We start from the raw sequence: 27,802 nt of genomic DNA on the forward strand, positions 1-27,802 counted from the left end.
GGTGCATTTGCCAGTCTGTTGAGCCTGGCAGATCTTTGCATTTAAAATCTGACCCAGAGATGTTGCCAATTGCCCTTTTGTTTCCTTTGGTTTGCTTCAGCAGGGGTCAAAGGTGGGCAAAAAGGGGTGCTGGGATCTACACATTGGAAGGATCCTTTTATTTTCATAGATTCAACAGTTGTAAGGGTGCTCCCACTTTTCTACTTTTTCCTGGAACACAAAGTATTTGGGAACGTGGAAAACTTTAAGCCACTGCCTTTTAAAAATAACTAGCATTATTATAGCTAGCTTTTAAGCTAGCTTCTGATTCTTTTCAGAAAAAAAATAAAGCTCCTCATGGTTTTCCTACAAGGGCATATACACTCGTGCTTGCAAATATCCCTGTGTATGAATGTGTGTCATGGGGAGAAACATGCTGAGCCTTGCTTTCAAAACGAAACCTTCTCAAACAAAACAGATTTGACAACAGCCATCAGCTCCCATAAAAACACTTTTCCTAGAGACTTGAGGACAAGTGGAAAAGTGAGAGCAGCCTTAGGATAGTCTAGCTTTAAAAAGCAGCAGCAGGAGGAGGATCCTTTCACAAAGGGGGCATAAATCCCACCCCTCTTTTTCTGAGCACAAATCACTTGCAACTTTGGTTTGTCTTGACAGCTGTCACACCAAAACAAAGTGAGGCAAAAGTTATTTGAAGCTTATCTTGGTCCATGTCCTGGGCTGGGACCAGCTGTGTTTTCTGAACTGATGTTGCCCAGGCAAAGCTGCTCACTTTTGGAGCTCTTTAAGTACCCAAGTATGCCCTTAAGGGGAAAAAAACAGAAAAATATGAAAAGTGATTTTTAAAGCATTTGCTTACTTTAGGGCATCCAATTCCCCCCCCCCCCCCAAAGTTGGCAACTAGAGTCAGCTCTTCCAAGCAAACAGCCCCTTCCTAGGCACTTTGAAGGGGCTCTTCGATGCTGCCAAAAATGTATATCAGAAAAGCTGACCATCATGCCAGCAACAGTGAGCTCTTAAAAAAAAAAAGTGCAGGGAGAGCAACAAGACAGCTTGATATCATGGCGGGAAGAGGAAGGCAAGTTGGTCCTGCCATGGTGTCACCTGTGGGAGGACTGAGGGAAAGGAAGGGGTTGAGCAATCTCCAATGGCGCTGATCATCTGTTGTGTGTAGCATGAGTTGTTGACAGAACAATATTGCCAGGGTGGGTGGGCTGGCATGCGGAAATGCCCAAGGAGTGATTTATCATCTAGCAGTAAAATGCCACTGGAGAGAGCAGCTGCCCAATCTGCAAGGCAGGTGACACAACTGTAAGATCCACACATATCTGAAAAGATCGGCCAGCTATCTCTTCCTGTTCAGTCATTTGAATATGCATGTCTTAGTTTCTCAGAATGTGATTCGTTAGGGGAAAGAACCCTTCAGCCTCTAAAAAGAGGAAGTACAGCTAGAGGAACTGCAAAAGTCTGCATCGAGCGCGGTCCCACTCATTTACGCACCATCTTGCCCATCTCCCGTTTGGTTCCACTGCCCAACAACCACATCTCTCAGTTGCGTATCCTTGAGCCTGTGAGTGAGAAGACCATATGCAAATAAGGGATGGATGATTTAGGTAAGTAATGCTTCTTCCAATAGGCAAGCTAGTGAGGGATACAATAAAGTGTTCTTCTTATTATTCTTATTATTACTATTATTGTTGCTGTTAATCTCAGTGCACAGATCACAAGGACACTGCATGCATTCTGTTTGATCTGCTTAAGGGAACAGGAAGAATTGAAGAGGTGGAAAGATCATGCATTATGGGTTTGACTAAATGTTTTCAAATGGAAGCAGAGAGTGTTGATTTGAGGGAAGTGTGTGTGTGTGTGTGTGTGTTGCACCCATGTACAGTCCCCAGTCACCCAGCCAATATCAGATGCGGCCTCTGGGGAAAAAAAGGTCATACCTCCTTATTTTACCAGCTACATGACCAGCAATAGCTCATCAAGTACATCGTTTCCTGTTCTGAGAAAAAGCTGCTGGTGTTGAATTTCTGCCTCTTGGACAGTCATTAAAAACATGAAGACTTTGTTGAAAGAAATGCAGTAACCTTATTTGGGTCCTGGGTGTTCAAGAAGGATGAACTCTCAGATTAAAATGGAGAAACTCAAACAACAGGAGAAACAGACAGTTTACTTTATGAAAAGAAATGAATGATGCTTGTCCTTTTTTGTTCAAGTAGCTCATAAGAGATATTTTACCTATAAAGTATGAAGTGCTGAGAGAACTGTCTTGGTTAATGGGGAGTACAGAAATCAAATTAAATCAAATGGTAGGTAATTTAGTAGAGTACAGTTTAGAGAAGGCCATGTTTGTATAAATGAATGACTACAAACAAATTATGAATTGAGACAGGAAGACAGGACAAAAGGAACCTCTTTCTGTATTAGAGATATACAATTCTAGGCTATCCTAGATTGAGTCTGTTCAGTGTAGAAAGAGATTCTTTCTAACCATGACACCATTTCCTTTGAAGCATCTGCTATTGCCATAAATGGGTAACCAGATGCAACAGAGATCAGGGTTCCTGGCCTGCTTAACTGTATGTATCAAAAAGAACAATTGACCAGATACGGTCTGACTCATGAACTCAGCACTATGACATGGCAGGTTGAGTCTGCCAAAATCCCTCTTCCTTGCTTCTGGGATCTTCTTCCCTCCTGCCCTGTCCTGCACGTGGACAGCCCTGTGCAAGTAGAGACTCTTTAGCATTGCCTCCCCCAAATCTACAACCCTCCACCCACACCTCATCACTTCAAGACTAACCAGAATACAGAGAAGGTCCAGAGGGGGGCATGTGCCACTCCAAAGCCCTCAGGGTTGTTCCTGCACCCAAGCAAGTGTCTGAAGCTTGCAGACTGCCATTCAATGCACCTCTAGTCCCACAGCTCTTCCAAGGGCAGTGATTGGATGCATGCTGTATTTGTTGAACAATGTCTTGTCTTAGCAGCCTCCAGAAATCAGCTTGTGGTTCAAATGGGGCAGTATGATCTGGGCTTGGGTCAGGGCAGGATGGCAACATCAGACCTTGTGGCACCAATGAGGTTTGTGCAAGCTACGGTGGGATGGGTGTTTGCTACTGGTCACGCATGTCCTCTGAACCTGACCCAGGCTCTGGACCTTCTGTGTCAAAGACAGACCCAGGGGGAAACCAGAGGAAGTTTATGCACATACAATTTACACTTGTTCCAGCAGTTTAGTTCCTTTGGAACTCCAGAACCTGCATGGAGGCAATCAACACAGCAGTTTGCAAAGAGTGCATCACAGGGAAAATACTGATAGGCCGTTCTTGCCAGTTAGCCAGCAATTTCCTTACCAAAAGAAAAATATGGCCAGGAATGGCCACCCATAGCACTAAGTTGTGTGGGAGATGCGCAGTTAGGTTATGGCACTCCCTTGCTTTCCTTCACACTGATAAGTCTACGGTAAGACAGTCTCAAGGATCAATGTTTCCTTTCCCCAGGGGAAGCTGGTGAGAGCTCCTCTCTTGCAGGTTCTCCCCTCTGTGAGCTTGGATGGTTTTATTCGGGGAGCCACAGGGCATCTTTTAAAGTGGCATATACATAAATGCCCATAAAGGCCAACCTGAGGAAGCAGAAATACTGAAGAGGCTAATGAGATGCTGGGCAAGGAGGCTAGTATCAACTGCACTCTTTTAGAGGGTTGGCTGGGAATGTGGGCTGTGAGACATCTATATGGCAGCATAAGGAAGATGTAGGGCACAGAAATCATACATTACTTTATTAAACAGTCCCTTAAACTCAAGACCATGGAAACAAGAGCATAGTCTAGCTCACTGGGTGACTTTGGGCCAGTCACTCACTCTCAGCCTAGCCTGTCTCACAGGGTTGCAGTTGTGAGGATAAAATGGAGCTATGCAAGCCACCTTGCACTCTCACAAGAGAATGTAATAATAATAACAACCATTTCAAGGTAAACTATTATTTAAAGTTCAGATTTAAAGCATGCAGTTCAAATGTTCAGTATAGCATATGCAATACCAAACCTTCAGGGTGAGATTAGATTAAAAGCGAAGGACACAATACCGTTCAGACAGAAAAACATCCTACAGCTCCCAATATCGGTTCAACTAGCCATGCTGGCTGAGGCATGATGGGAGCAGGAGCACATTTTCTATTGAAACATCCATAGGGTTGCATCTTTAATAAATAAAAGACTTGCAGAGCCATCTGCAAATATAACAGTGGACTTGTCCAAATACTTTCCTGCCGAAAGGTCTGAAAACAAGCAAATGGCTTTTTCTACTCTAGGGTAGAAGACTGTATAGCACAAGACACACATCGTCTTATCAAAGTTTAAGCCTGTTTGCCATTGAGTTCAGCAGGCAAGCATTTAATTAAACTGGGTGATATCTGCAGTTAGTCCTACTTAGAGTAGGCCTATTGACATGGACATCTTAAATTAGTCATGACTAACTTCAGTCCCATTCATTTCAAAGGGTCTATTCTCTGCAGGAGTTATCTGGAATACTACCCTTTATTCTTTCATTGGAATCAATTTGGTTTTTAAATGCTTAACTTTGGCTGGATCGCTCCTTTCATATAACTTTGGATGAGCAAGGTGATTGAAATAATCAGTTCCAAAAAGGACTAGACAAAGAGGGTGTCTGTTGTGTTTGTGTGTGAGAGAGATCTGTGTTTGTGTTCAGTCTTGGAATCAGTTTAAGCCTTAAAGTTAGGCTTAATTTTATTTATTTTATGCCACTTTTTTCTTGCAAGGGACCTAAAGTGACTCATTTATTTATTTATCTAAAGCTTTTTAACATTATTCATAGTTACGTAGACTTACACAGTTCTCTTCTATCTTATCCTCAAAACAATTCTGGGAGGAAAGTCAGGCTGAGATTCTATGACGGGCCCAACATCATGGCCCAGTGAGCTTCATGGCAGAGTGGAGATTACAACCCATATTTCCCAACTCTTCCCATTATGCCATGCTAATCAGGCTGGAGTGACTTCCTCTTCCCTTCAGCCCAAATCCCCCTCTGCTACAATAGGCAATGGGATGGGATGAGCTGCCCACTGCCACAGGTGGGGCAGGCATATTCTGCTCAGTGTCTTCCAGAGGAAGCCATGCAAGACATGGTTCATCCCGCATGGCTGCAGCCTTCAGCTCCTTGGACTGGGTGCTATGATGGCAGCTGCCCTCAAGTGCTCCTTGGGGGCAACTGCCATCATTCAGAGCTGCCTGACCCAAGTGGCAGCCCCTTTTTGGCACTCTTGCCAAGTGTCTCTGTAGGAGTTTCGACTGCTCCAGAGCTCAGATATCTGATGGCACCTTAACCCCGGCAGCTGGGTTTATAAGCTACCCCAAATAAGCCATGGTGGAAGTGGACAACATGTTAAGCCACTTGGCCTCATAAAAATACATGGCTTGCTGTATCATGTGAACCTAGTCAAATATTTATTGTTTATTATTAAACAACACATTATGTTATTTGTATGTCAAAATACAGTATTTTCATATACAGTATATTAAAAGCCCCAGTCCAAGATTTCCATTCTTTAGGCACGCTTGGCTTCTGGAGCAGAGCACTCTGGGATGCTTAGTGTAAGCAAGGAGTGGAGGAACCCGTTCCTTCTTACAAGACCTACATTATTATTTTTTCTGTGGTGGTAACATACTGAGATGGCATAGGCCTCTCCCTCCACCCATATTTCCCCCATATAGATCATTGAACTCATGAAGAGCTTGCTAGCTATTCCAATAAAATGCTATACGGAACTATTGTTGACAAGATACTGTTCAATGGGAAATACCAAAGGCAAAGAGGAAGCAAAAAAGGAATAAAACGTAATTCCCGACTGACATACTTAAAGCTATAATGGTTTTGTTCAGATGCTTTGCTGGCGGAACTGGAACAAACTTCAGTGAGTTTAAATGTCAGTGAACCAAAAGTTTGCTTTCTTCTGGAACGAGACAAGGAGGAACCAGTGGCACCAGCAGCAAAGGCCAGTGCCACCCAGCAGAAGAACCCAGATCCCCCAGAAGTCAAAAAGGTATTTTCCTTAAGCTATGTACCTCCTTGGTAAGGTGTAGGTTATGCAAGGCTGTGGCTGCTCAAGGTGAATTATGCAAAAGCTTGTCCTTAACATGTTCCTGTTCTTTGACTCATCTGCCCCGATGCATAATAGCTGCTGCAGTCTCTCATTTAATAGATAGTTTGGGTAAAGGCATTTTGTGATATGTATATTCAGAAGCCATGGATTACAAAATGGAGCCCACGTATCAAAAAGTCAACTATAAAACTAAGATGAAAGGCCTGCAAGAGGACCTCAAAAATGGAGCCAGCGATGCTGGTATCCTTCAGCTGCATGGCAGAAGCACTCTTCCCAGCTCTGATGGGATCTCTGCTCAAAGGATTACAGTTCACAGACTGGCAAAGGGCCCCGACTGGGCTCCTGGAGAAATGCACAGCAATACGGAGCTCAGTGAGCTGATGGTCTGATTTGGTTTAAGGCCACTCCTGTTGCAGATAACAGCATAAGAAAAGCCGTGCTGGATGGTCCATCCAGTCCATTACTCTATTCACACAGTGGCAAACCAACTCTTTCGCCCATTAGGTCACTCAGCCTGGACACTGTTGCAGAGCAGTTCATATGAGTAGATGCCTGGATTCTGTGTTACCACAGTCCATTTGCCTGCCTTTAAAATTTATCTATTTATTATATTCCACCTTCCTTCCACTGTGGAATTCAAGGTGGCTCCAAGCAGTTCCCAGGCAGACTCCATGCTAAACATGGACCAGACCCTCCCCTCATATACCTTCAGGCCATACCCAGGGCCTTCCCTGTTCTGTCAAACTATTCCCTGGTACACTTTTCTCCCATCCATTCTGGGACATCGCTGAACATCACTTCATGAGAACAGATGAGAGAGAAGGAAAATAATAGGACCTTGAGATAGACCCTGCTCCATTTAAAAAAAAAAGGTTCCACATTTGGAGACAGCAATGAATGGAAGACTGCTCTTGAAAAGCAGAGGCAGCGAGTGATTTTCAATGCTTCATTGTTTTTGGAAATTTCATTTACTGGTCAATACAGGACAGTAACCAATGTGTGCTTCCAGCTGGAGATGACTAACACTAATGGTGAAAAATTGTACAGCAATTCCTTTAAGAAAGCAGAAGGAGTGGAGCAAAAACTCAGGGGCAGGGGATGAGTAGTATGTGCCCACCCTCAGCTACACTGATAAGATTCCATGAATGAGACAAAGCGATGTCATGATAAAAACTTCACCCTGAAGCACCCACTACTGGGAAGCTGTGCACATTTGAGTGGCTTTGCAAGGAAACTGTGTTCTATTTGTGTCTCTGCTGTGTATATTTCCAGATACAACCAGCATATAGCACTCAGTACGGCAAGGATGATCCAGAAAATATTTACAGGTAAGTGCCTGTAAATATTTCAATATTGTAAAAGGCAAAATAGTCCCTAGGGTACACTGTTGCCTTCTGCTTCTGGCCTCTAGAAGGATGCCCTCCACCGATAACTACCAGTTGTTTCTAAACAACTGGCATTTTCGTTTAGCATTAACAAGTACTAGTACCTATGCTCACTAATAGTACAATCCAATGCATGTCTGTTCAGAACTCAGTCCTAGCCAGGTCTGTGCAGCCTGAGTTATATGTATGTATATGATTTCATCCTAATTCACATATTTAGGGAACAATTTATTTGCACCTAGGCAGCATTTGTATTTTGTTGTTGTACTGTCCAGAGAGCTTCAGCTATGAGTGGTATAGCAATAAAATAGTGATAGTAGTAGTAGTAGTAGTAGTAGTAGTAGTAGTAGTAGTAATAATAATAATAATAATAATAATAATAATAATAATAAGATTGATGCTGACATCTGAAGCCAAGAGGTAGTGATCCAAGCTCAGATCTAGGAATCAGAGCTCTAAACCTCCTTCTTCTCTAACCAGTCTAGCTAGAGTGTCTGGAGGGGGTAGGGTATATTTCAACCAGGTTACAAACACATGTGGAAATGTAAGTTGGTTGGGACCAATCGCTTCACATTTTGGTATTGTAAGCTGACTGTCTAGGAATACTTCTGGTATTTTGCCAGTATGTAGGAAGGGAGGAATCCTGTTCAGTAGCCATTCTGAGGTGTCCTTTCCCAGTGCTCCTATGAATCCATTCCTACCTGTCTTAGTATGAGCAAATGATGGAAACAATAATCTTTTTTGTTCAAATTCTAAAATGACAACCCTTTTTGTTTCTGAATATAGCCTCTATATTTTTATCAATTTTTTATCCACATTCCACACTTACTCTATTCTTATCTTATTATTTGTTGAATATAGATCCCAGCCTTTATCAAAAAGGATGGATCACCATATTCATAAACACAATGCCCTACAGAATGTCCAGTAAAATCACACATATTTAATCAGATAGAATAAAACTAGCAACAAAAATAGACTGGTAAAGACTTGTCATTATCATCCTAAAACTCTTCTTGACTTGTTTATGAATACTCTTGTTAAAGGTACTTTAGCAATACTTATAATTAACATCAATTAATACATCAATTCCTATAAACTTTAATTATGCTAGAACAAAATATAAGAAATAATTCTCCTTCTGTCATCATTGTGATATTGTGATGCTTTGAAATGAGCTTGCTGCACACCAACCTGATTCAGGTGGCCTGAGTTCTGGCCAGTATCAACCTGGATAACTGGGTATTTGGGCTACCAGCTTGATCTGAGACGGGGTAATCGAACCGAGGCCAAAGCTACGGAGTCCAGTTAGCAATTAACATTGCAGGTCTTCCAATGATACTTCTTTTTTGCCTCCTCAAAAACAAAACAAAACAAATGAAAAAACCCCGAGCCAATGGAGGCTTTGAAAAAGCGAATTTCAGTGGGAGGAGGCCATTTCGAAGAGGCAGGAATGCTTGTTGTTTGTGTGTGCGCATGCATGTGAGCGGTCTGCGTGATACGCCCGGGCCTGGTGCCTGGTGCCTCCACTTTGCCTTTGACCCCACCCGGCATTGCAAGAGCTTCTCCAACATGGAATTTAACCCTTGGGCTGAAAGAGATTCACCACCTCTGCATGAGGGCTAGAATCTGTCTGCTTTGATTATCTTCATTTAAGATTTGCTGTTTGAAATGTCCCAGACTGTGGAAAGCTATCAGGTGTTTTTGATACTCTTGAATGTTAATATGGACAGGCAGATTCATTTAAATCTGCTGTGATTGTTCAGACTAGAGGAATAAAAAATATGTAAACAGAGGCAACATTTTTGTGTACTCACAAGCCCGATTTTGCATGTATGATGAGTCACAGATGTTTTGGGCTGGTAACCATTCAGCTCCATTTCCAAGAACCCCTGAGTGATTCAACATAATTTCTGGACTGTAAAGGAGGCAAAAGCTGTGCCAGTATTTCACCAGGGATTTTAGATGGCTGGATTCAGCCAAGGTAGCGGGGTAAGACATGATTTGCTATGACTTAACCTTCTTCCAATGGCTAGCTGGCTTCTTTGGAAGGCTTCAGCTTTGGATGCTGCCAGTTTGTCACTCCAGTGAACCAGATGCATATGGAAAAGAAAGGTACCTTGCTTGCTGTTTGTCCAACATTTCACAAGGTTGACTGTAATACCTACAATAGCTGCCATCCCCTTGCCTGTCATCAGGTCTAGGCACAGTTGTCATATGGTTTACATAACAAGAGCTTCTGGTGTAGTGGTTAAGAGTGCAGGACTGGGACTCAGGCAGTCTGGGTGCTCGACTCAGCCATGGAGCCAGCTGGGTGACTTTGGGCCAGTCACAGACTCTCAGCCCAACCTGCCTCACATGGCTGCTGTTGTGGGGATAAGACTGAGAGGCAGAAGAGAATCATGTAGGCTGCCTTGAGTTCCTTGGAAGGAAAAAAGGTGGGATAGAAATATAATAAATAAATAATGCTGGTACATTTGAAACTATGCACCAATCACAGAATGGAGAAGTGGGGAAGATTTAAAACAATTAGACACATTCAGGGGTAAGTTTTTGAGGCTGATAATGGCTTGCAAGCAGCCAAGACTGAGAACTGTGTCTGAGCCTATGCCATGCATGTTGAGAGAGGAGAGGAGAACTCATGTTAGCATTTAAGGATTCTTTTCCAGCCCTGAAGGTGTCTTTGTCTCCTCTGCAGCCAGGTGCCACCTCCACAGCCATTGCTTCCTTCGTCTTCTTCCAGCTCAGCTGCTCAACAGCTGGATGACCTTCTGGCTTGCTTGGGAACAATCCAGTCCAAGGTGAAACACGGACGCTCTGGCCCTCATAACCTCTGTGGGACGAGGGCTGGCTGGCCTGCTCATGAGGCAGGGTGAATCCCCCATCGCAGGAAACGCAGTGGGCATAGTGGCAGATTGCATGCCATGGGACCTGCTGCCATGGGACCTGCTGCCATAGTGGCGGGACCTGCTGCCATGGGATGCATGCCTGCCTTTTGCAACCAATCTCCCGGCCCCATTAGTGCTGCCTGCTCTGGACCCTTTCAGAGAGAGTGCTGGGCAGGTAAGCTCTCTGAAAGGGTGCGCCAGCCAGAAAAGCAGCCCTGAATATGATTGCTGTTATTGAACGATACAGCAGTTTGGGGGCTGAAGGGACATGCCTTTGCCAATGAGCCTGCAGGCTGCAAAACATCTTAGAAGAGAAATGAAAGGAGTGCAGAAGAATTTAAATGGTAGATTAAAGTAGTGACAGGGCAACAGGAAAGGATAAGGTTTGGCAGACAAGTGGTTCAGAAAGGGCCATGCTCCAGCAGGCCAGACTGGGAGGCCAGATCTTACAGTCTAGGGTTGTGCATGCCTGTGTATGTGGGAAGGGGAAGTCAGGGGGTCTGGGTCATGACAATTTTCTTTCCAGGTCTCAACAGCCTGTGGACAACAGATAACAGGTCCATACATGGCAGCCCATGAAAAAGCTTGGCAGAGGAAGTGAATTTTGAGGAAGGATTCAAAAAGAGTGAAAGGAAGCTTGACAAATACAGAAGATAAAGGCTCAGTTAGGTATAGGGGCTGGAAGGTAGGAAAGGTTCTGCAGATGTTTAGTTTTGCCAAGCAGAATGTAGCTTTTAATTCTTTTGCTTCTCAGTATTTGCTTCTCTGATTTTCTCATTACATCATTGGATGTGCTATTGCTTCTGCATGCTCTGTTGTTACCTACTTTGAGATATCGATAAACAATCAAAGCACTGATCAGGCAGTGAAAGCTGGGGAGAATGCAGTACAAGTGCTACCAAAGTGATTCAGTGGAGCATCTCCCAAAGGAAGGAAGAAAAAAGGATTACATAGGAGAGAAGGTAGATTTAAACTGCACAACTAGGAAGTTCAAGGAGTGTGTTCTGCATGTCTCACAGATCAGGAGAGAAAAGGCAAGGTGTGTGCTGTTCATTGGCATGGTGTTTTCCCCATTCAAGGTATAAACTGCTGGAATCTTATTGAAAAGATAAGGATTGCAGAAAGGGGTGGGGGCAGGAGAGGACATGGCCGGTACAGGATGCTGAGAGTTCTTATGCTGAAATCATTGTCTTTGTTGAAGATCTCAGATGGAAAGGAAGCTCCAGGAAAGTTGTCCTCAGCGGAAGAGAAGCCTGCCGAAAACCTAGACAGCATGTTGAAGGGTCTGATTCATGATATGCAGGACCTGGGAGTTGCCACCGTGCCCAAGGGCAGCTGTGCTTCCTGCCACAAACCCATTGCCGGAAAGGTGAGAGAAAGCAGCGCACGGATCCATCTATCTGCCTCTCTGGTGGTTCTTTCTCCCAGTGAGGTTGCTCTGGACTTGGCTGCAGATTGAAGCAAGTGTGTGCCGGGGGGCATGTTCAGGTGGGAGGAAGGGGTTTCTTCTCCTGCAAACCTTCCTCATAATGGTTGCCACATACCCCTGAGTCTTTTCCTCCTAGCCTAGAGAGGCCCAGTTGCTTGCTGAGCAGCGTGGAGCCTCTTGGGAACATCTGGCTTCCATGGCTGGCATTCCATGAGGAAAGCAAGGCAAGACTGCCTGCATTATATCTTCATCAAGGCCCTTACTAAGTTTGTTGGCTTCCAGATAATCACTGCACTGGGAACCACCTGGCACCCTGAACACTTCATCTGTGCCCACTGTGGAAAGGAAATTGGTTCCCATCCCTTCTATGAGCGAGACGGCAAGGCCTACTGCCAGGAAGACTACCACCAGCTCTTCTCTCCCCGCTGCGCTTACTGTACCGCACCCATCCAGGGGGTATGTACTGTTGGCCATGGCTTCTGGCCACCTGTTTCCTTCGGAGAAGACTCCGTGGCAGAGCAGGGGCAAGCCGGGAATTTATCTGCTTCCTCTGCTGTGTCCCTCCTGTTTGCAGCTCTCTTTGCCCTTGCAAACCATCAGGGCTTTCCACCATGAGAATCCAACGCCCCTTTGTTCTTTCCTTTGCAGAAAATTCTGACAGCCATGGATCAGACCTGGCACCCAGAGCATTTCTTTTGTGCTCACTGTGGGAAGGTGTTCAGTGATGATGGTACGTTTTTATATCCTAAGGTTCCTGTCCTTTTGTTCTTGTGTATATGCCAATGCAGTATTATTATTATCAAGTATAGCACTGAATAGCCCAAACTCTCTAGACAGTTACGAACACAGTGAACATAGCTTAAAAATTCAGCATAAAATTTAAAACCGACTTTAAAAAGCATTTGGAAAACTAATACCATTCTATACAACTAGATCCGTTAAAAGGAAAACAAAAACTAAAACAGCTCACATAAGCCCTGAATATGCCATTTAAACCCACTGAGTGCCCTGGCTTAGAGGGCAGTTCTAACCTGGTCCTGAAAAAATGGCAAGGTTGATCCTGAGAGCGCCTCGCTGGAAAGATCATTATATAATGGGGGGGGGGGACCACTGAGGAGGCCCCCTGCCTTGTTGCCTCAATTTTTGCAGAACATGCCCTTTCGATCTCAGCTTGCCTTTACCTACTATTTTAAACTTCTGACTACTAGCTCTAACAAGCAAAAGTGGCTTCTTGCTGCAGCATCTGATGGAATGGTGGCAGCAACCCTAAACACTCATACTAGAACGCATTCCTACTGAGCTCAGGGAGCAGGATTAGAATTGCATTTTGAATCATTCTGAAATAAAAGCAACCACAGATCTTCTTCCCCAGATCTGTCAGAACTATTCCATCCTCTGTCTGCTGGTCATTTCAGTACTTGTCCTTCCCATAGAATGCAATGCAGCATAACTTGCCTGAATATGTTGTACATGACAGGTGATAAAAAGTAAACAAAAGTAAAATGGATTAGAATTCTAGAAATGAATGGTCATGGAGACAAAAAGTTGTGATCCAAAAGGGCGATTCATACGGTGAATAAATGCAGTTTTTCAAAGCTAGCTCTAACATGATGAGCTTTTCTACATGAGGCATTTATCTTGCACTCATGATTCCTTATTCTTGGGTGTTTACATGCTCTTTAGACAGTGTTGGACAGTGTTATAATTCTTCTGTCTCCATTCATCTTTTTCAGAGCTCTTTTCTGTTTGTTGTTGTTTTTCGAACGAGAGAAAAGGGGTATTATATTAGAAGAGGGGAAATAGCACAATTTCGCCTTATGTATTTGAGTGTGGCACATCTCCACCTAGAGCTGTGCAGTTGAAATGTTTGTTTGTTTGCATGCTGCCTCATAGCCAAAGCTCTCTGGGCGGTTCACAATAATTAAGCACAAAGGCAGGAAAGGAAGCCTCTTTGTGCAGAACTTGGATTCCAATGCTGTGACAAAACTGAAAGTAGATGCAGTGATTAACAACTTTTTGCAGACAGACCCAATATTATCCACTGGGCTTTATCTCACATTGGCATTCATAATATCCTATAATGTACTAAATACGAGCCATATGCTGGGGTGTGTACTTCCTGGGGCTTCAGCATGATTTTGACTCAACAGAGGAAATGACAAGTCTCCTGCTATGGGTTACTCCTGAAGCAGAAGCAACCGAGTCACCTGTTGTCAGATACAATGCGGTGGTCAAAGAGGTCCAATGGTACCACTTTTCCAACAAGAACTAAAGCTATAAAACATCAAATTGGATCCAGACTTAGCCATGCTTTGAGTAGACCCACTGAAAGCAATGGAACATAAATTAAGCACAACTAAGTCCTCTTAAGTAAATGCTCAAGACATTTACTTTGAGCACGAATGGATCCAAGACATTATATAGAAAGCATCTGCAAGGGCGCAATCTTTTGCATAGGATTGCACCTGAATTTGCTCACACTGACCTAGTGGGAGAATCATTCAGGCTTTTTAGATCATTTTCTGCTTAAGTCATGCAACTATTTATTCCTTATCTATAAGGGACTGCTTTATCAGTACTGGAAATGACAGAGTGAAATGCCTTTGAATTTCTCTGTTTGTCCATGGAGCCACTTGGCAGCAGCGGAAACTATGTTCTGTCAATGTTCTTCAACCACAAAGTTCTCTCTGAATCTTTTGGGACTCTCTTGGAGGAGGAAGTCCCTGCAGAATATGGAACGGAGGCGGTGTGGGTAGATGTACTTTAATTTCTTTATTCTCGGGGTGGTCTGTCACAGGCAATTAGTATTTTCTGTCTTTGTGACTAACCATCGGAACAGGATAAACACACTTGCCCTTGCTGTGGGACTTTGATCACAGAATGACACTAATGTGGTCCCAGGAGCCCAGCTCTGGTAATTGGCCCCCCAGCAGATCGCCGATCCCTTAGCACCATGATGAGGTCCCTAATCGGTTAATTATAATCAGATGGCAGAAAGGAGTTTTTCATGTGTTTTTCTGTGGGTGAATTTAGAGTCTTAGTGGGCTGATTTGTTTTGCTTGCACATGGCAACTGTTGTTTGTCACCAGGGCGGCTTCTCCTGAGAACCGCTTCCTCCTGTTATTGCTTAAGGCTGTCTGAAGCAACTTTCAGGCATGTGCGTTCATTGACGGCCCTTTCTCAATGCTCGGCACAGATGCTGAAGTTCTAGCGCAGTAGCTGTTTGTGCAAGCATGGACTGTTCCTTAGTGGCTGTAGCTATTTAAGAAGAACGGCCAGCACAAAGCTTAGCAAAGCGTTCTGTGACTGGGCTGTGACCTGCCGCGGCTGAATCAGATGAGGATGACTTTATGAGTGTGACTGGGCTGTGGCCTGTCTGCTTTTGTCTGGAGTAGTAAATTTTGCTCTATGAGTACTGTAGCAGTGGTGGGGAAAGCACCTCCACTAGAACAGGCTTCTCTAAGCTTGCAATAATGAATGTATTTCAGAAAATACATATTTAATCTCTTGGAAGGAGCTTGACCACAAGACAACCATCAACTGTTACATTCCCAACCCAGGAACATGAAACCTGAAGGGAAAATAGAGTATCATTCATTTGGCATCTCTAGAAGCTGAACACAAACAGATTTCAGTGGGAGCCTGATGGGTCAAGTTTCTGCCTTCTGGATAAGGCAAGAATAAGACCCTCGGCTACACACCATGTGAAGAGTAGCCATCCATGTAGCCTAATGGGCCAGCTTGTGCCTAATCTTGGAAGCTAAGCAGGATCAGGCTTGTTTGAAATCTGGATGGGTGACTTGAATCCTGCAGGCAATAGGACCTGATGACCAGCTAGGCCCCTTCCAACCATGTGATTCTATGATAAAGCAGTTTCTTACTAGCTTGGGCAGAGAGAGAGCAGGAACAATTATCTGCTGAAAGGAGACAAGTGCAGGTGATCACTGGGTGTATCCCAAAATTCTCAGGTCAAACTTAATTTGACTGTAACAGACGGAACTGGGAGAATGGACCAAGCCATTTCTGACTGCAAGTGGGGAGACACAGTTTACAATCTTTTAAATATAAAACTCCCTGAAAGATTATACTTTTTTTCTACATGAGGCATTTATTGTACTCTTGTGATTCCTTGCTTACTGTTGTTTGCAGGGTCTTCAAAATATATCATCATCATCAATGTTATTTCTATATAGCTGAAGCTTTCTGGGTGATTCATAACAATTTATTATAAGCATAACAACAAAAATAAATATAGATACTGTGTAAAATTTCAATATACAAAATGTAAAACAGTTTAAATGTCTAAAACATGGTGATTCTCCGGTTTCCCTTCTGTTTTTTTCAGAGCACTTCCCCATTTTTTTTCTTTTCTGTGAGTAGAGCAGGAAAAATGAAAAATTATATTAGACCAGGGAAAATGGTGGAAAATGGTGGAAAATTGAGTTATTCCTCTAGAGCACAGCTCCACCTAGAGGCTGCATAATGGAAAAGCAGGAAAGGAAGTGCGCTTTGCGTAGGGCTTCGATCTCGATGTTGGGATAAAACCAAAAGCAGATACAGAGATTAATAGCCTGATGTAGAAAAGCCCTATAATTCATGCCATGATGACTGGGGATCATGGGACTTGTGGTGTGGCCTATCTGGAAGACACTAGGTCAGGGAAAGCTGCTGTAGGCTTATTCTTTGTGTCTCAAGTAGAATGGTAGGTTGAGACAGAGAGGGAGGATACAAATTTTGCTGTGGCAAGTCTTACCTTCATGTCAAGGGTGATTTGTTGATGGTATAGTTTGTTTGTTTATTTATTTATTTATTTAGGAAACTTCTATGCCGCCCCATTCGCCAAAGCCTCAGGGAGGCTCACAACAATAAATAATAAAAATAACAATATAAAAACAATATAATTGGAGCTGTCCTGGCCAAAGATGTAAAATCAATAAATAATATTAACAATTAAAATGACATTTAAATAAAAAGGTCTTCACCTGGTGCCGAAAAACAAATAACGACGGTGCCAGGCGGACCTCTTTGGGGAGCGCATTCCATAGACTGGGCGCCACCGCAGAGAAAGCCCTCCTCCGAGTACTTATGATGTATATGATGTATGTTTATAGTTTATGATGTATATATGCAGTGCATCTCCCTTTCCCTCTGCTTTGCCAAGCAAAGTACTGAGAAGCCTTTGGGTTTTCATGATGATTGCTAAAAGGCCCTTTTTCATCTCTCCACACCTATCTCTGCAGGCTTCCACGAGAGGGATGGGAAGCCATACTGCCAGAAGGATTTCCAGGCCCTTTTCTCTCCCAAGTGCAGAGGCTGCGACCGGCCTGTGATGAACCAGTATTTGTCTGCAATGAATGCGGTCTGGCACCCAGAGTGCTTTGTGTGTGGGGTAAGGTATCTAATAGCCCACTGCAGTGCAACATCATTCTAACTAATAGGATCAAGGGGCTGAGACAACTCCCTCTGAAGAAAGGTTACAATGTCAGGGACTGTTTAACTTAGAAAAAAGGCAAGTTGAGGAGACAGTGTAGAAGTGTACACAATCATCATACCAGAAGCCACGAGGCTGATTGGTGGGAGCTTCACAATAGTTTAAAGGAAGAACATTTTCACATAACACATTCATAAAATGTGGAATTCCTCAAGACATAGTGATGGCCACCAATTGAGCAGCTTTAAAAGGAGAAGAAAATTATCCAAAGACCTGCATTTAATTTGAGTTAATAAACAAATAACACCTTTTCTACACAATGTATTACACTTTTACACATGTTATTCCCTACTCATGGTAGATTACAGGTTCTTTAGACAATGTTGCAACCTTCCAGTTTTGCTTCTGTATCTAAACAGCACTTTTGGTGAGGGTTTTGTTTTGGGATTTTTTGGCATGGGAAATGTGGTATTATTTAAAGAAAGTGAAAGAATACTCTATTTCCATTTTTTCTGTTTGTGCTATTTCACTATACCATAGTGCCACCTAGAGGTTATTCACAGAAAGGCAGGAAAGGAAAAACTGTAGTGCTCAGATCTTATTTTTGCAGTGAACCCTAACCCAAAAGTAGATGCAACAGATAACCAGCCCATTACCACTTTTCTGTATAAAACTTCTAAAACTTGAACGATAAAGACTTTGTAAACTTTCACTGACTGGTGAGGGCCATGAGAATGGAATCCCAGCCTAGTGTAGCATAGCAAAGAACTTGTTCATGTGTAAGTTCCAGAATTACGTTTCATGCTCTGACACAGTTTTCCTCTGCTTTCAGGACTGTTTTTGCAGCTTTGACAGTGGATCCTTCTTTGAATTAAATGGCCGTCCCTACTGTGAGCTCCATTACCACCAGCGCCAGGGAACGGTGTGTCAGGGTTGCGGAAAGCCCATTGTTGGGCGTTGTGTTAGTGCCATGGGGTACAAGTTCCATCCAGAGCACTTTGTCTGTGCTTTTTGCCTTACCCAGTTGCACAATGGCATCTTTCAGGAGCAAAATGGCAAAACCTACTGCCATTCTTGTTTCCACAAACTTTTTGTCTATTAATCCTTTGTCCACTCAGTTGAAACGAAGTCCCAGTGAATTCAGTGCAACTTGAAGGCACAACATTGGACTGTAAGAACTGCAGTGACAGCATCTGTTATAAATGTCTGTATTACTATGAATGCACCAACCTGCTTCAATGCACCCAATTCATCAAATGTTAGGTATTCAGCCTACTCCACTGCATTTCAGACAACGTTGCCAGCTTTCACTAGTTGAGGATTTCTTCCAATATTTAATCACGTTCTTGTTTCATATGTATAATCTCTAAGATCAGCCAAGTAATGCTTGCTTTTCATGGAAGCTTTTTTTCTTCCAGCAAGTTACAGCAAACAGATTTTTAGTGACTGAAAGACATGCAGAAAAATATTCCACTATTTTTTGTTTTTGGAATGAGGTGATTTACAGTACAATCCTATGCTAAGGCCCACCAATTTATGAAAGCTTACTCCCAGGTTAATGTACATAGATTATAACCAGGCAAAACAATCCTACATACCTGGGTAGGGATTGTGTGACTTTCTAAATGTTTTTGGACTGCAGTTCCCATCAGCCCCAGCCAGAATAGCCAATGCTGAAAGATTAGAATCATAGAATAGTAGAGTTGGAAGGGGCCAAGAAGTCCATCTACTCCAACTGCCTGCTCCATGCAGGACTGTCCAGCTGCATCTTGAATGCCTACAGTGTGGGAGAGCCCATGACCTCTCCAGGCAACTGGTTCCATTTCAGATCAACAGCACTGGGAGGGTCCCATGTATCCCGCACCTGCCATATACCGATGATGCTGAGGGCAGGTGGGTAAGCTCCTGCTGCTCTTGAAGTCAAAGGGAGACAGTTTCTTGTGTCAGGTCCAGGGCTGGTACAATGTTGCCCTCTCAATAGTGTGTGGCCATGAGCTAGAGGAGTATAGAGAGTGGCATACATTCCTCTCCTGTGCCCCCCACATCCTGCCCTCCCCTGTGGGGCCGTTCTGACAGAGAACCTTTGCCAGCTTCCATCCTCTGAGTGTGCCACTAATGCATCTGGGCACACTCTGGGCAGTTCCACACGCAAATATTTCATGTTTCCCTGGCATGGTGAGACTGTCACCAGGTCCTATGACCCCTCAGAACTTGAGAATAAGCGTGACTCTGAGACCACATAAACTATTTTCACTGTTTTTAAAAACAAACACAATCTCAGCGATTTGGGCAGGTTTATTTCCTTTTCGAGAAGAAATTGAAATCTTCGGTCAAAACATTTTAACATGGACAAAAGAAAGGTCCACTCTGCTGGGGCAAGACATGAGCATTTCTGCCTAGTCATGGCGGTTCTGCACTTGTCCCTGACTTGGGGAAAAGGTCATTTGTGCTCTGCCTGTTGACTTGTCGATTGCCCCAGCAGCCTACCCTTTCTTCTGAAATGTTCATTCTTGCTGCATATCGCACCTCATTTTCCTTGCCACAGCTGAAGGCCATTTTACTCCGGGGCAACAGAGGTAAAGCAGAGGTGGGCTGGTGGTGCCCATCTTGCATTTGCACCTCAGATGGGAGCACCATGCCCAGACAGCAGCAGGTCTGCGGAAGCGTCTCATACATGCATGCAAGCTATCTCTTGCCTGAGTAGTTTTTTGTCCTTGGAGTTCTCTTTTTTTCCATGCACACAAGGATGTCTGTCCTGATATCTTCAGAATTTTGTCTGTAGATGAGTGAGCAACATGAACAGAAAAATAAATGTCACTGGTTTATTGCTAATACAGTTTTGCTTGTTTCTTTGTTCTGAGGAGGTAATTTGACAATTTTTCGCTCTCAGGTGCTTCACTGGAACTATCGCAGTTGCTCTGGCCAGTGCCAGCATTAGGAAGCACATCTCAGAGGCATTCCAGTGGGTTTCCTCCCGCTTATTATTAGTTTTTTTTCAATGAGTTTCAAAAGTCAAAACAAAATAAAAACATAAATTAAATAGCACATTACAGTTCTCTTCCATAACATTGGAGTTAATCTGTTTCATATAATCTACATATATACTATGTATGCCTATGTATTTTATGTGTATCAAAACAGATTCCCATTCTAAGGGATAGTTATGCATAGGCTTTAACAGAGGTAACCCAGATATCCATGTATTTGTCCATTTGTAAAGTGTGCTAAAAAATCTGTTCAAAACTCAAAAGTGTTACCAAGTCTTCAACCCACTGTGCCATTCAAGGAGGTAGTTTGTCCTTGCATGGTTGTCATATTACTCATTTAGCTGTCAAAAGGGCATGGAGAACCTATTTACATGGTAGATAATGAAAAGAACACATTCCTTAATAATCTATGACTATTAAGGAATGTTCCTTTACAAGTTTGTCCATATTATTACCTTCCATCTCAAAGAAGCAGTCATTCAGTATTGCCAAAACATACACAGTACTACATCTCCTCAGTTGGCCAATATGTATAACCCCTTATTGAAAATACTTTGTAGCTTCCAGTATATTTGAGAAATCAGTTTTTGCTGAATTAAATGTAACCTGAGATTCATTGCCCTTTTTGTGGTAGATTCCAAGGAAGTGATCCATTGATTGGGCAAAATAAGGTACTCCGATTCATTATTTCCTTCTTGCCTAAGACCCTATATATATTTCTTCATCAGTGTTAGGTGATGGACATGAGGGTTTTGGGACAGTATAGCTGTGCAGCCTCAATCAATAATTCTAAGAACAGAGAGAGCTGCAAGGTGCAAACACAGCTGAGCCAAACCTAGATTCTAACAATATTTTCAATTGCACATCTTACCATCCAGCTCTAGTTGCAAATAGTATTTAGCCCACAAAGCAGAAACTGGCGCAGAGTTATCATTGGGAGCTACAAGTGGATCCAAAGTAAAAATCAGCCTATCTGTTTGAGTCTGCCCAACAAATGCTTTCTTGCAAATTTAACTTTCCTCATAGAGTGCATAGAGTTCATTAACAAACTAATTAACATGAAACTGTGTGCCACACCTCAGTTATTGCCATAACTGTAGCAGGCATCCTATCTGTTTTAATATATTGAGAACTCAGTGCAGTCCATTTGGGGAGTACTCCAGGAATGACAAATCTAAAAGTGACCATGGGAAAAGTCTAATCCGAATGAAAAAGAGCAGATTTTGGTACAAGTCAGTGAACAGGCCTGATGATCAGGGAAGCCAAAGCCACCTTCTTGTTCAAAATTACATCCTTTTCACAGGTATTCATAGTGGAAAGGAACCCAGAGGAATCAATGAAATAACACATTAAGTTTTTGAAGATACTTGCCAGGTATAAATAGAGGGACACAACATAAAATGCAAACAAATTGAGTTATTGCATTCGTGTGAAAGGTACTTGCCCTACCCCATAAACTCAGCTTTAAAGATACTCCTCTATCAATGTTCCATAAAATCTCATTGATCAGCTAATTTAAACCTAGTTTAATCCTTTGATATATGTCTCAAGAGATAAGTGTTCTCAGGTAAGGGCCAAGTCTAAATGTGGCAAACCTAGAACTGCTCCCTGAAAAGCTGTCACATAGGGCTGGTTTGGACAACACAGAAATGACCAGACGAGGAATCTAGTCTGTGTGCAAACCAGCCATCAAAGAATGAAAGGCACAGAAATAGGTAAATCATGTGGTACAGTAACAGAACAAATGCAGCAGCAGCAGCAACAAAAATAGAGAATCAGTACTGTGCAATGACCACACTGAAAACAGTGATGCAAAATACATGGTGGAGTTCCTCAAGAATGAGTACATGAAACATTGACAAAGCAATGAGCAGTGTGCATTTGTTTCTTAATGGATGAAAAATCCAACTGAGTGGGGCAAGTTTGGTTCAGTTTTCATTCCCCATGAAACACAGAAGGGACCTCCTGGGTCATCTAGCCTGACCCCCAGCACAAGCCAGCTCTCCTCATGAAATGTCCAACATGAGGTTGTCCAATTTTTCCTAGAACACCCATACTGATGACACCTCCTGTGGAAGCCCAATCCATATCCTAGCTGTCCTAACCATCAGAAAGTACTTCCTGACATCCAACCTGAAACCCAGTTCCTTCAGCTTTACCCCATTGGATAGTGTCCTTCCCTCCAGTAAAGGGGAGAACAGGTCATGACTCTCTATTGTGTGACACCCCTTCACATACTTGTATGTCAAGATCCCCTTGGAGTCTCCTCCAAGCTGAAAAGACCCAGCTACCTCAACTTCATCTCATATGGGCATCCCCCGCAATCCGGCTACCATCCTTGTGACCCTGCGCTGAACTGATTCCAACCTTGCTATGTCCTTCTTGTATGTCCTTCATGGCTTCCTTTCTCAGTCTGGAAGCCAAGCTTCTGGCTATACATTCAAGGGTGGCGTTTGCCCTCTTAACCACCACAACACAGTGCTGGCTCATGTTTAGCCTGCTGTTGACAAGTACCCCTTTTTCATGAGTGTTGCTCTCCAGCCATTTGTCCTCCATTCTGTACCTACAGCACCTGTTCCTGAGTCCAAAGTTGGTCCTTGTGAAATCCCATGAGATGGATGCCAAGAGTAAAAAGTGGGCATGAAAGGGATTGCATATGTGTTATCCTTTTTGTAACCATTCAGCACTCATTTGAAAATCAAGGGGCCTTACCTTCTCTAGCATCAGCATCTGCAGAAGTTCTTTGACCAATTACCTCCTGGTGGTCTCCATTTGATTTTCCCAGAAAGCTGCAAACATTTTGTCCCAATTCAGGTGTCATGTTCAAGCAGCTCACGTCACACACCTCTGCACACTGTCCCTCTGCCTCCAGTGCAGGGAAGTCTGAAGAAAGCTTCTGTTTGTGCTCACCTATATAAATAAGACCTATGGGTGTTGGGAAATTTCAGATAAATCCTGGTAGAAAAATGTTGCTTATTTGTGCCTTTGTGGTATAAAATCAAATATACACCTCTTTCTCACAAAGCAACAGAATTTCTAGCCAGGTTGCTGTTTAGCATTGCTGTTGCCTTGAGAAGGTGGCATTATTAGCTAGACTGAGAAGCTGCTGGAGGTGAATACCTGTGCAAAACTGAAACAATAGTGCCTATTTGCTTCTGAATGGGCCCACCTAAGTCCCACAGAGGCAAGCGCCTGCTGAGTGTGCTTGTTAAACCTGACTTCCTGGCACTTTTGCATGTTTCAACAGACCCGGCTGACCTGAACTGTCAAAAATTTGCTGGACTGACCCATGAATACAGCAATCAGCAATGTTTTCCATGCTATTGTTACCAGTATTTCTGATTGGTTTAGAACATTATGTCATGCCTAAAGACATCAGGATGCTATTGTACTAAGATTATCTGGAAACTTAACACTCTGTATTGGTGTATGTGACTAGCAGGTTATAAAAGTGTCTGTACATGGGCTGTGATTTTGTAGTTGAGTTTGCCTCTACCTGGTAATACATTATCACGACTGACTGCAGGTTCTGGGGCACTCACTGGTCAATAAAGCAGCAGAGGTTCAAATGTTTGACCTTTCCCACAGACCCGAATGTTTATTTCCTCACAAACTGAAAACCGAGATTCTGTCCCAGGCAAGCAGGAACCCTGAGATTGCAGCGCTGCATGTGTGCTTCACAAAAACCACAAAGAACTACAGCAATGTGAAAGCACTCTGTCTGAGGCCCACATGATGAGGCTGCTGAAAACCTGTTTGTACCTAAAGCAGGACTGGAGAGTCTACACTTTCTAGGAAAAGAAATGTGTGTGGGGAGGCCAAGTCCATCCCTGCCTTGTCGCACCATGACCGGCTTGTTCTGAGCAAAGCAACTCAGCACAACCAAGCTGGAAGGAAGTGGCCAGGCTTTGCTTCCTTCCCCCACAAACAATTTTTTCCTGCACAGAAGAGAAAACTCACGCCACCTTATATGTGAATAGAACAGATGCATGCATCCAATTAATGCTGCTGCTCTGTTGTCTCTCATTTGGCCCTGAAATGCACACGGCCATCGCATAACAACCAAGAGAAAACAGCAGGAAAAGGTATTTCCCATGGCACAGAGTGAGGAGCATCGCAAAAATGCCTCCATGTCTTTCCCCAGTGAAATCAAAGTGTGGTGGTAGCACAAAAGATGCGTTGGAAAAGAGGCTCCGTGCAAGATGTCGGCTCTCACTAGCAGGAGCCAGCTCATCTCCTCGTACAGTGCAATGGAGCCTTTGCAGCTGATGCTGAATTTTGTGAACTCTGGGCAACGCCTGACAACAGGAAAGATGCTGCTTGTGGTTTGAAATGACTCATCCAGTTAGGCTTCCTCTGAAAAACACAATCAGCAATTCAATCTGCACTCCAAGGGTTGAACATTTGCCTCCCTGACAAACAACTAAAAGAACCAAAAGGCATAAATATAAAAGCAACAATTGTAAAGACGATTTTGTCCCAGCAAATATAATGGGCATCAGGCAGGCAAACTTTAGCCTTGTTGGCTTTCATGAAATGAATTTGAGGCATCCACCTCTGCTTTCAGATCAAAGCGGACAGGATGACCTTGCTCTTGCTCTTTCTCTGATGGGTGGTGCCATAATCTTGTGTGCAGCCTTCCCCTGAAGTTCAGCTACAGCTAAGGAAACAGTCATCAAGATCTTAGAAACACAACAGCACTTAAATGTCCTCATTTAACTGGGCGATGCTGGACAAGTTCAGAAAAAAATAATCTCTTACCACTCGTGCTAAGCTGGGCTCCCAAAATACTGCATAGCTGAGTTCACAGGCAGAAGCAGTGAAAACATCTTTGGTCCACTTTCCTTAGAAATGCTCCACCATTGCTTCAGCTGCCATGTTCATCAGAGGAAAAACTCAGTATACTCTCACAGGTGTTTGTATCCAACAGCTGTCCCCCAAAAGACAGAAGGATCTTTGTTCCAGTGGGGCCTTCTGCCAGGGAAGTGGAAGAGGTGTTTTTAGAAGGACTCTTCTTCACCCTAACCCTGGAAATCTGCTCTGAGGCATTCAGAAACCCCTTAGGGAGATAGCATGAATGGCTGTAGAAACCACAAAAATAATGCCCAAGTCAAAATTTGCCCCTACTGTCTTTGCATGTGCAAAACTTCTATGTGCCTTCTCCTCAAAATCATCTCCAGTCGTCCTCTCCACCCTTGTCTTGGACCTATTTCTATAGGTTCGGGTTAGGGGGCAGGAAATGGCCATGGAAACGCAAGATGGGCCATTGCATCTGATTGGGTGCCCACCCAAACACAAAGTAGAAGGAGTAAACCACACAACAGTGTGGCATGGAGTGAGTGCCTTCGCTTCCATGCAGGGCCAACCAGTCACCCACGTCAGCTTGCTTCCCCCACCTGGAGCTCCTATCGTTCTCTCAGACTTGGCACGCTTCCTTCCCGCCAGAGGGCTTGCTGTTTGATGTGTGCCTGGAAAATGCTGCACGTTCATGTCATTTTGCCTTCATCCTATAATTCTTCCATCATCTACCCTGCCCCATGGAATGTCCAGTTTTTCATTGATATTTACCCCCAGCCCTTTCTATAATTTGGCAGGTTTTTTAAACCTAGGGATGTATTCCATTTTCATATAAATTGCCAAACACACACTCCAGAACAGGGGAGATGGAAGCAAATCACATCCCCCGCTAACCAAACCAACCAGGCAAAACAAAATAAAAATGCAAAAATGGAAATGAGAATTCCCCTTGAGCAAGAAGTGTTGCTCCTCTGCTTCTGAAATTGCACTTGTTTCTGAACTGGGATCTTCTTTATCTTGTATGTCATCATCATGACAATTGTCCACAAAAATTGGGACATAAGTGCATCCTTTTTTCAGAACCCCCCCCCCCAATGTAAAGGTTGCTCTTGCAGAACACCCCCTACAAATGTTATTCAATTCTGCAAAATGGAAAAAAGAACATTGAGAGTTTCCTTAAAAAACACAAAAATCTAAAGAAGGTGCTTAGCACAAAACACCACACACACATTTTTTGGAAATTTGTCAGACTCATAAGAGGCTACTCTGCCTGCAAATTTCATCCATTGTTGACAAACAAGAAGAAAAGGTATAACCACATGTTAATTTTCAGTGATAGTTAATGGGAAGCAGGAAACTTCAGATTGCTACTTCCTTCCTCAGATTCTGCCCCAGCTAGATCAGACAACCCCTAAATCAGTCCAGGTCAAACTGGGCTCTTTCCCAAATCAGGGTCTTGGCCAAAATTGTGTACCCCTTCTCTGTTCTTCAAGTTATGCCATCTTCTGCCATTGGCAAAGTTGACCAAAGCCAATGCTCTGTGAGAACCTACTGAGTCCAGTGAATAGACAGAAGGAATTGCCTGTCTGCTATGGACTGATTGTGTGGCCTTCAGCAACCAAATGTCTTTCAGCTTCTATTTATAAAAAGGAAATCATAGGGATAAAATGAAATCAAGGTTGCCATAAAAATATTGCAGTATGAAAAGTTTACAACTCTGTGGTCCCATTGACAGTTCCTTCCTTCAATGAACTGTGTCTCGTAATGCACAAGTCTAAAAATAGTGTCTACCTCTCAGCACTAATAGCTTGCCTTGAATTTCCTTTGAGATTTAGACTGAATGATTCTACACCTGAAGGACAAGGTAACCCTTAATGCAGCTCAGCAAATAGTTTCTCTTAGCATTCCACTGCTGAAACACAACACAGTGCTTTTACACACATATCCAAAAACTGGTGGCTGCCCTGCAAAATTTTTCATAAAAGCTTTTGTTCAATTGTAATATTTATTTCATAAATTGATACTCTAAATTCCAGGGCAAGAAACCCAGCCAAGGCAGCTTAAAACAATATAAAATAAACAGAAGCATTTAAATACTCTCAAAATCCATTAAAATAATCAGATAAAAAACAACTAACAACCAGCACACATGACAAAAGAAAAGCAGATTTTTAAGTAGGCTTTCTGAAAGACAGATGTAGATATAACCATGATGTGTGAAACTGAAGCTAGGTCTGCTTTCTCCAGACAGAGTTGCAGCTGGTGAATTGCCCAAAGCTAAGTAAAAGCCTCCGATGCTACTCGCTTCACCACAAATAGCATGTCCAAGAGAACCTCACAGACTCCATTCCTGCATTTTCAGTTGTTGTGCAGCCCAGTCCAAAATGAGTTGCAAGCTCCACCCAGGTAAATAGTCTAGCTGACTAGCGGTATTTCCATTTTATCTGGATTAAGCTTCACCATACCAAGACGTACCATCCTGACCAAGATGCCTCTAAGAAACTTAATGATTTCCTGAAGAGACCTACTGAGAGAACTTTTCAATGACTAGGAACATAGATAATTCCAAGTTTGCAGAGAAAAACTTTGACCATGATAAGCCCTATAGAAGGCCAATATTTTCACCTACCATATAGGCCCATGTTGTGATTCAATCAAGGCTTTAAATGTATTTCCATAATTTTGGTGGGTGGTAGTGGGAAAATATAAATTCAGACAAAATAAAATTACTTTCTGGAAGGAATGAGCTATTTATATATGTAGCAGAT

At 43.1% G+C, this 27,802-nt stretch overlaps 1 protein-coding gene across 1 annotated transcript; it reads left to right on the forward strand.

The window, feature by feature from the left end:
* The first annotated feature begins 1,320 nt into the window (after positions 1 to 1,320).
* On the forward strand, positions 1,321 to 20,082 carry LPXN (leupaxin). The gene is made up of 9 exons (XM_044420793.1): positions 1,321 to 1,610; positions 5,897 to 6,057; positions 7,390 to 7,445; positions 10,201 to 10,303; positions 11,592 to 11,759; positions 12,102 to 12,275; positions 12,468 to 12,549; positions 17,060 to 17,208; positions 18,083 to 20,082. The coding sequence occupies exons 1-9, from the start codon at positions 1,598 to 1,600 to the stop codon at positions 18,350 to 18,352; spliced, it is 1,176 nt and encodes a 391-aa protein (XP_044276728.1). The 5' UTR covers positions 1,321 to 1,597; the 3' UTR covers positions 18,353 to 20,082.
* Positions 20,083 to 27,802: the final 7,720 nt, after the last annotated feature.

The sequence above is a fragment of the Varanus komodoensis genome, unplaced genomic scaffold (assembly GCF_004798865.1).
Source record: "Varanus komodoensis strain SLA01 unplaced genomic scaffold, ASM479886v1 scaffold110, whole genome shotgun sequence".
NCBI lineage: Eukaryota > Metazoa > Chordata > Lepidosauria > Squamata > Varanidae > Varanus > Varanus komodoensis.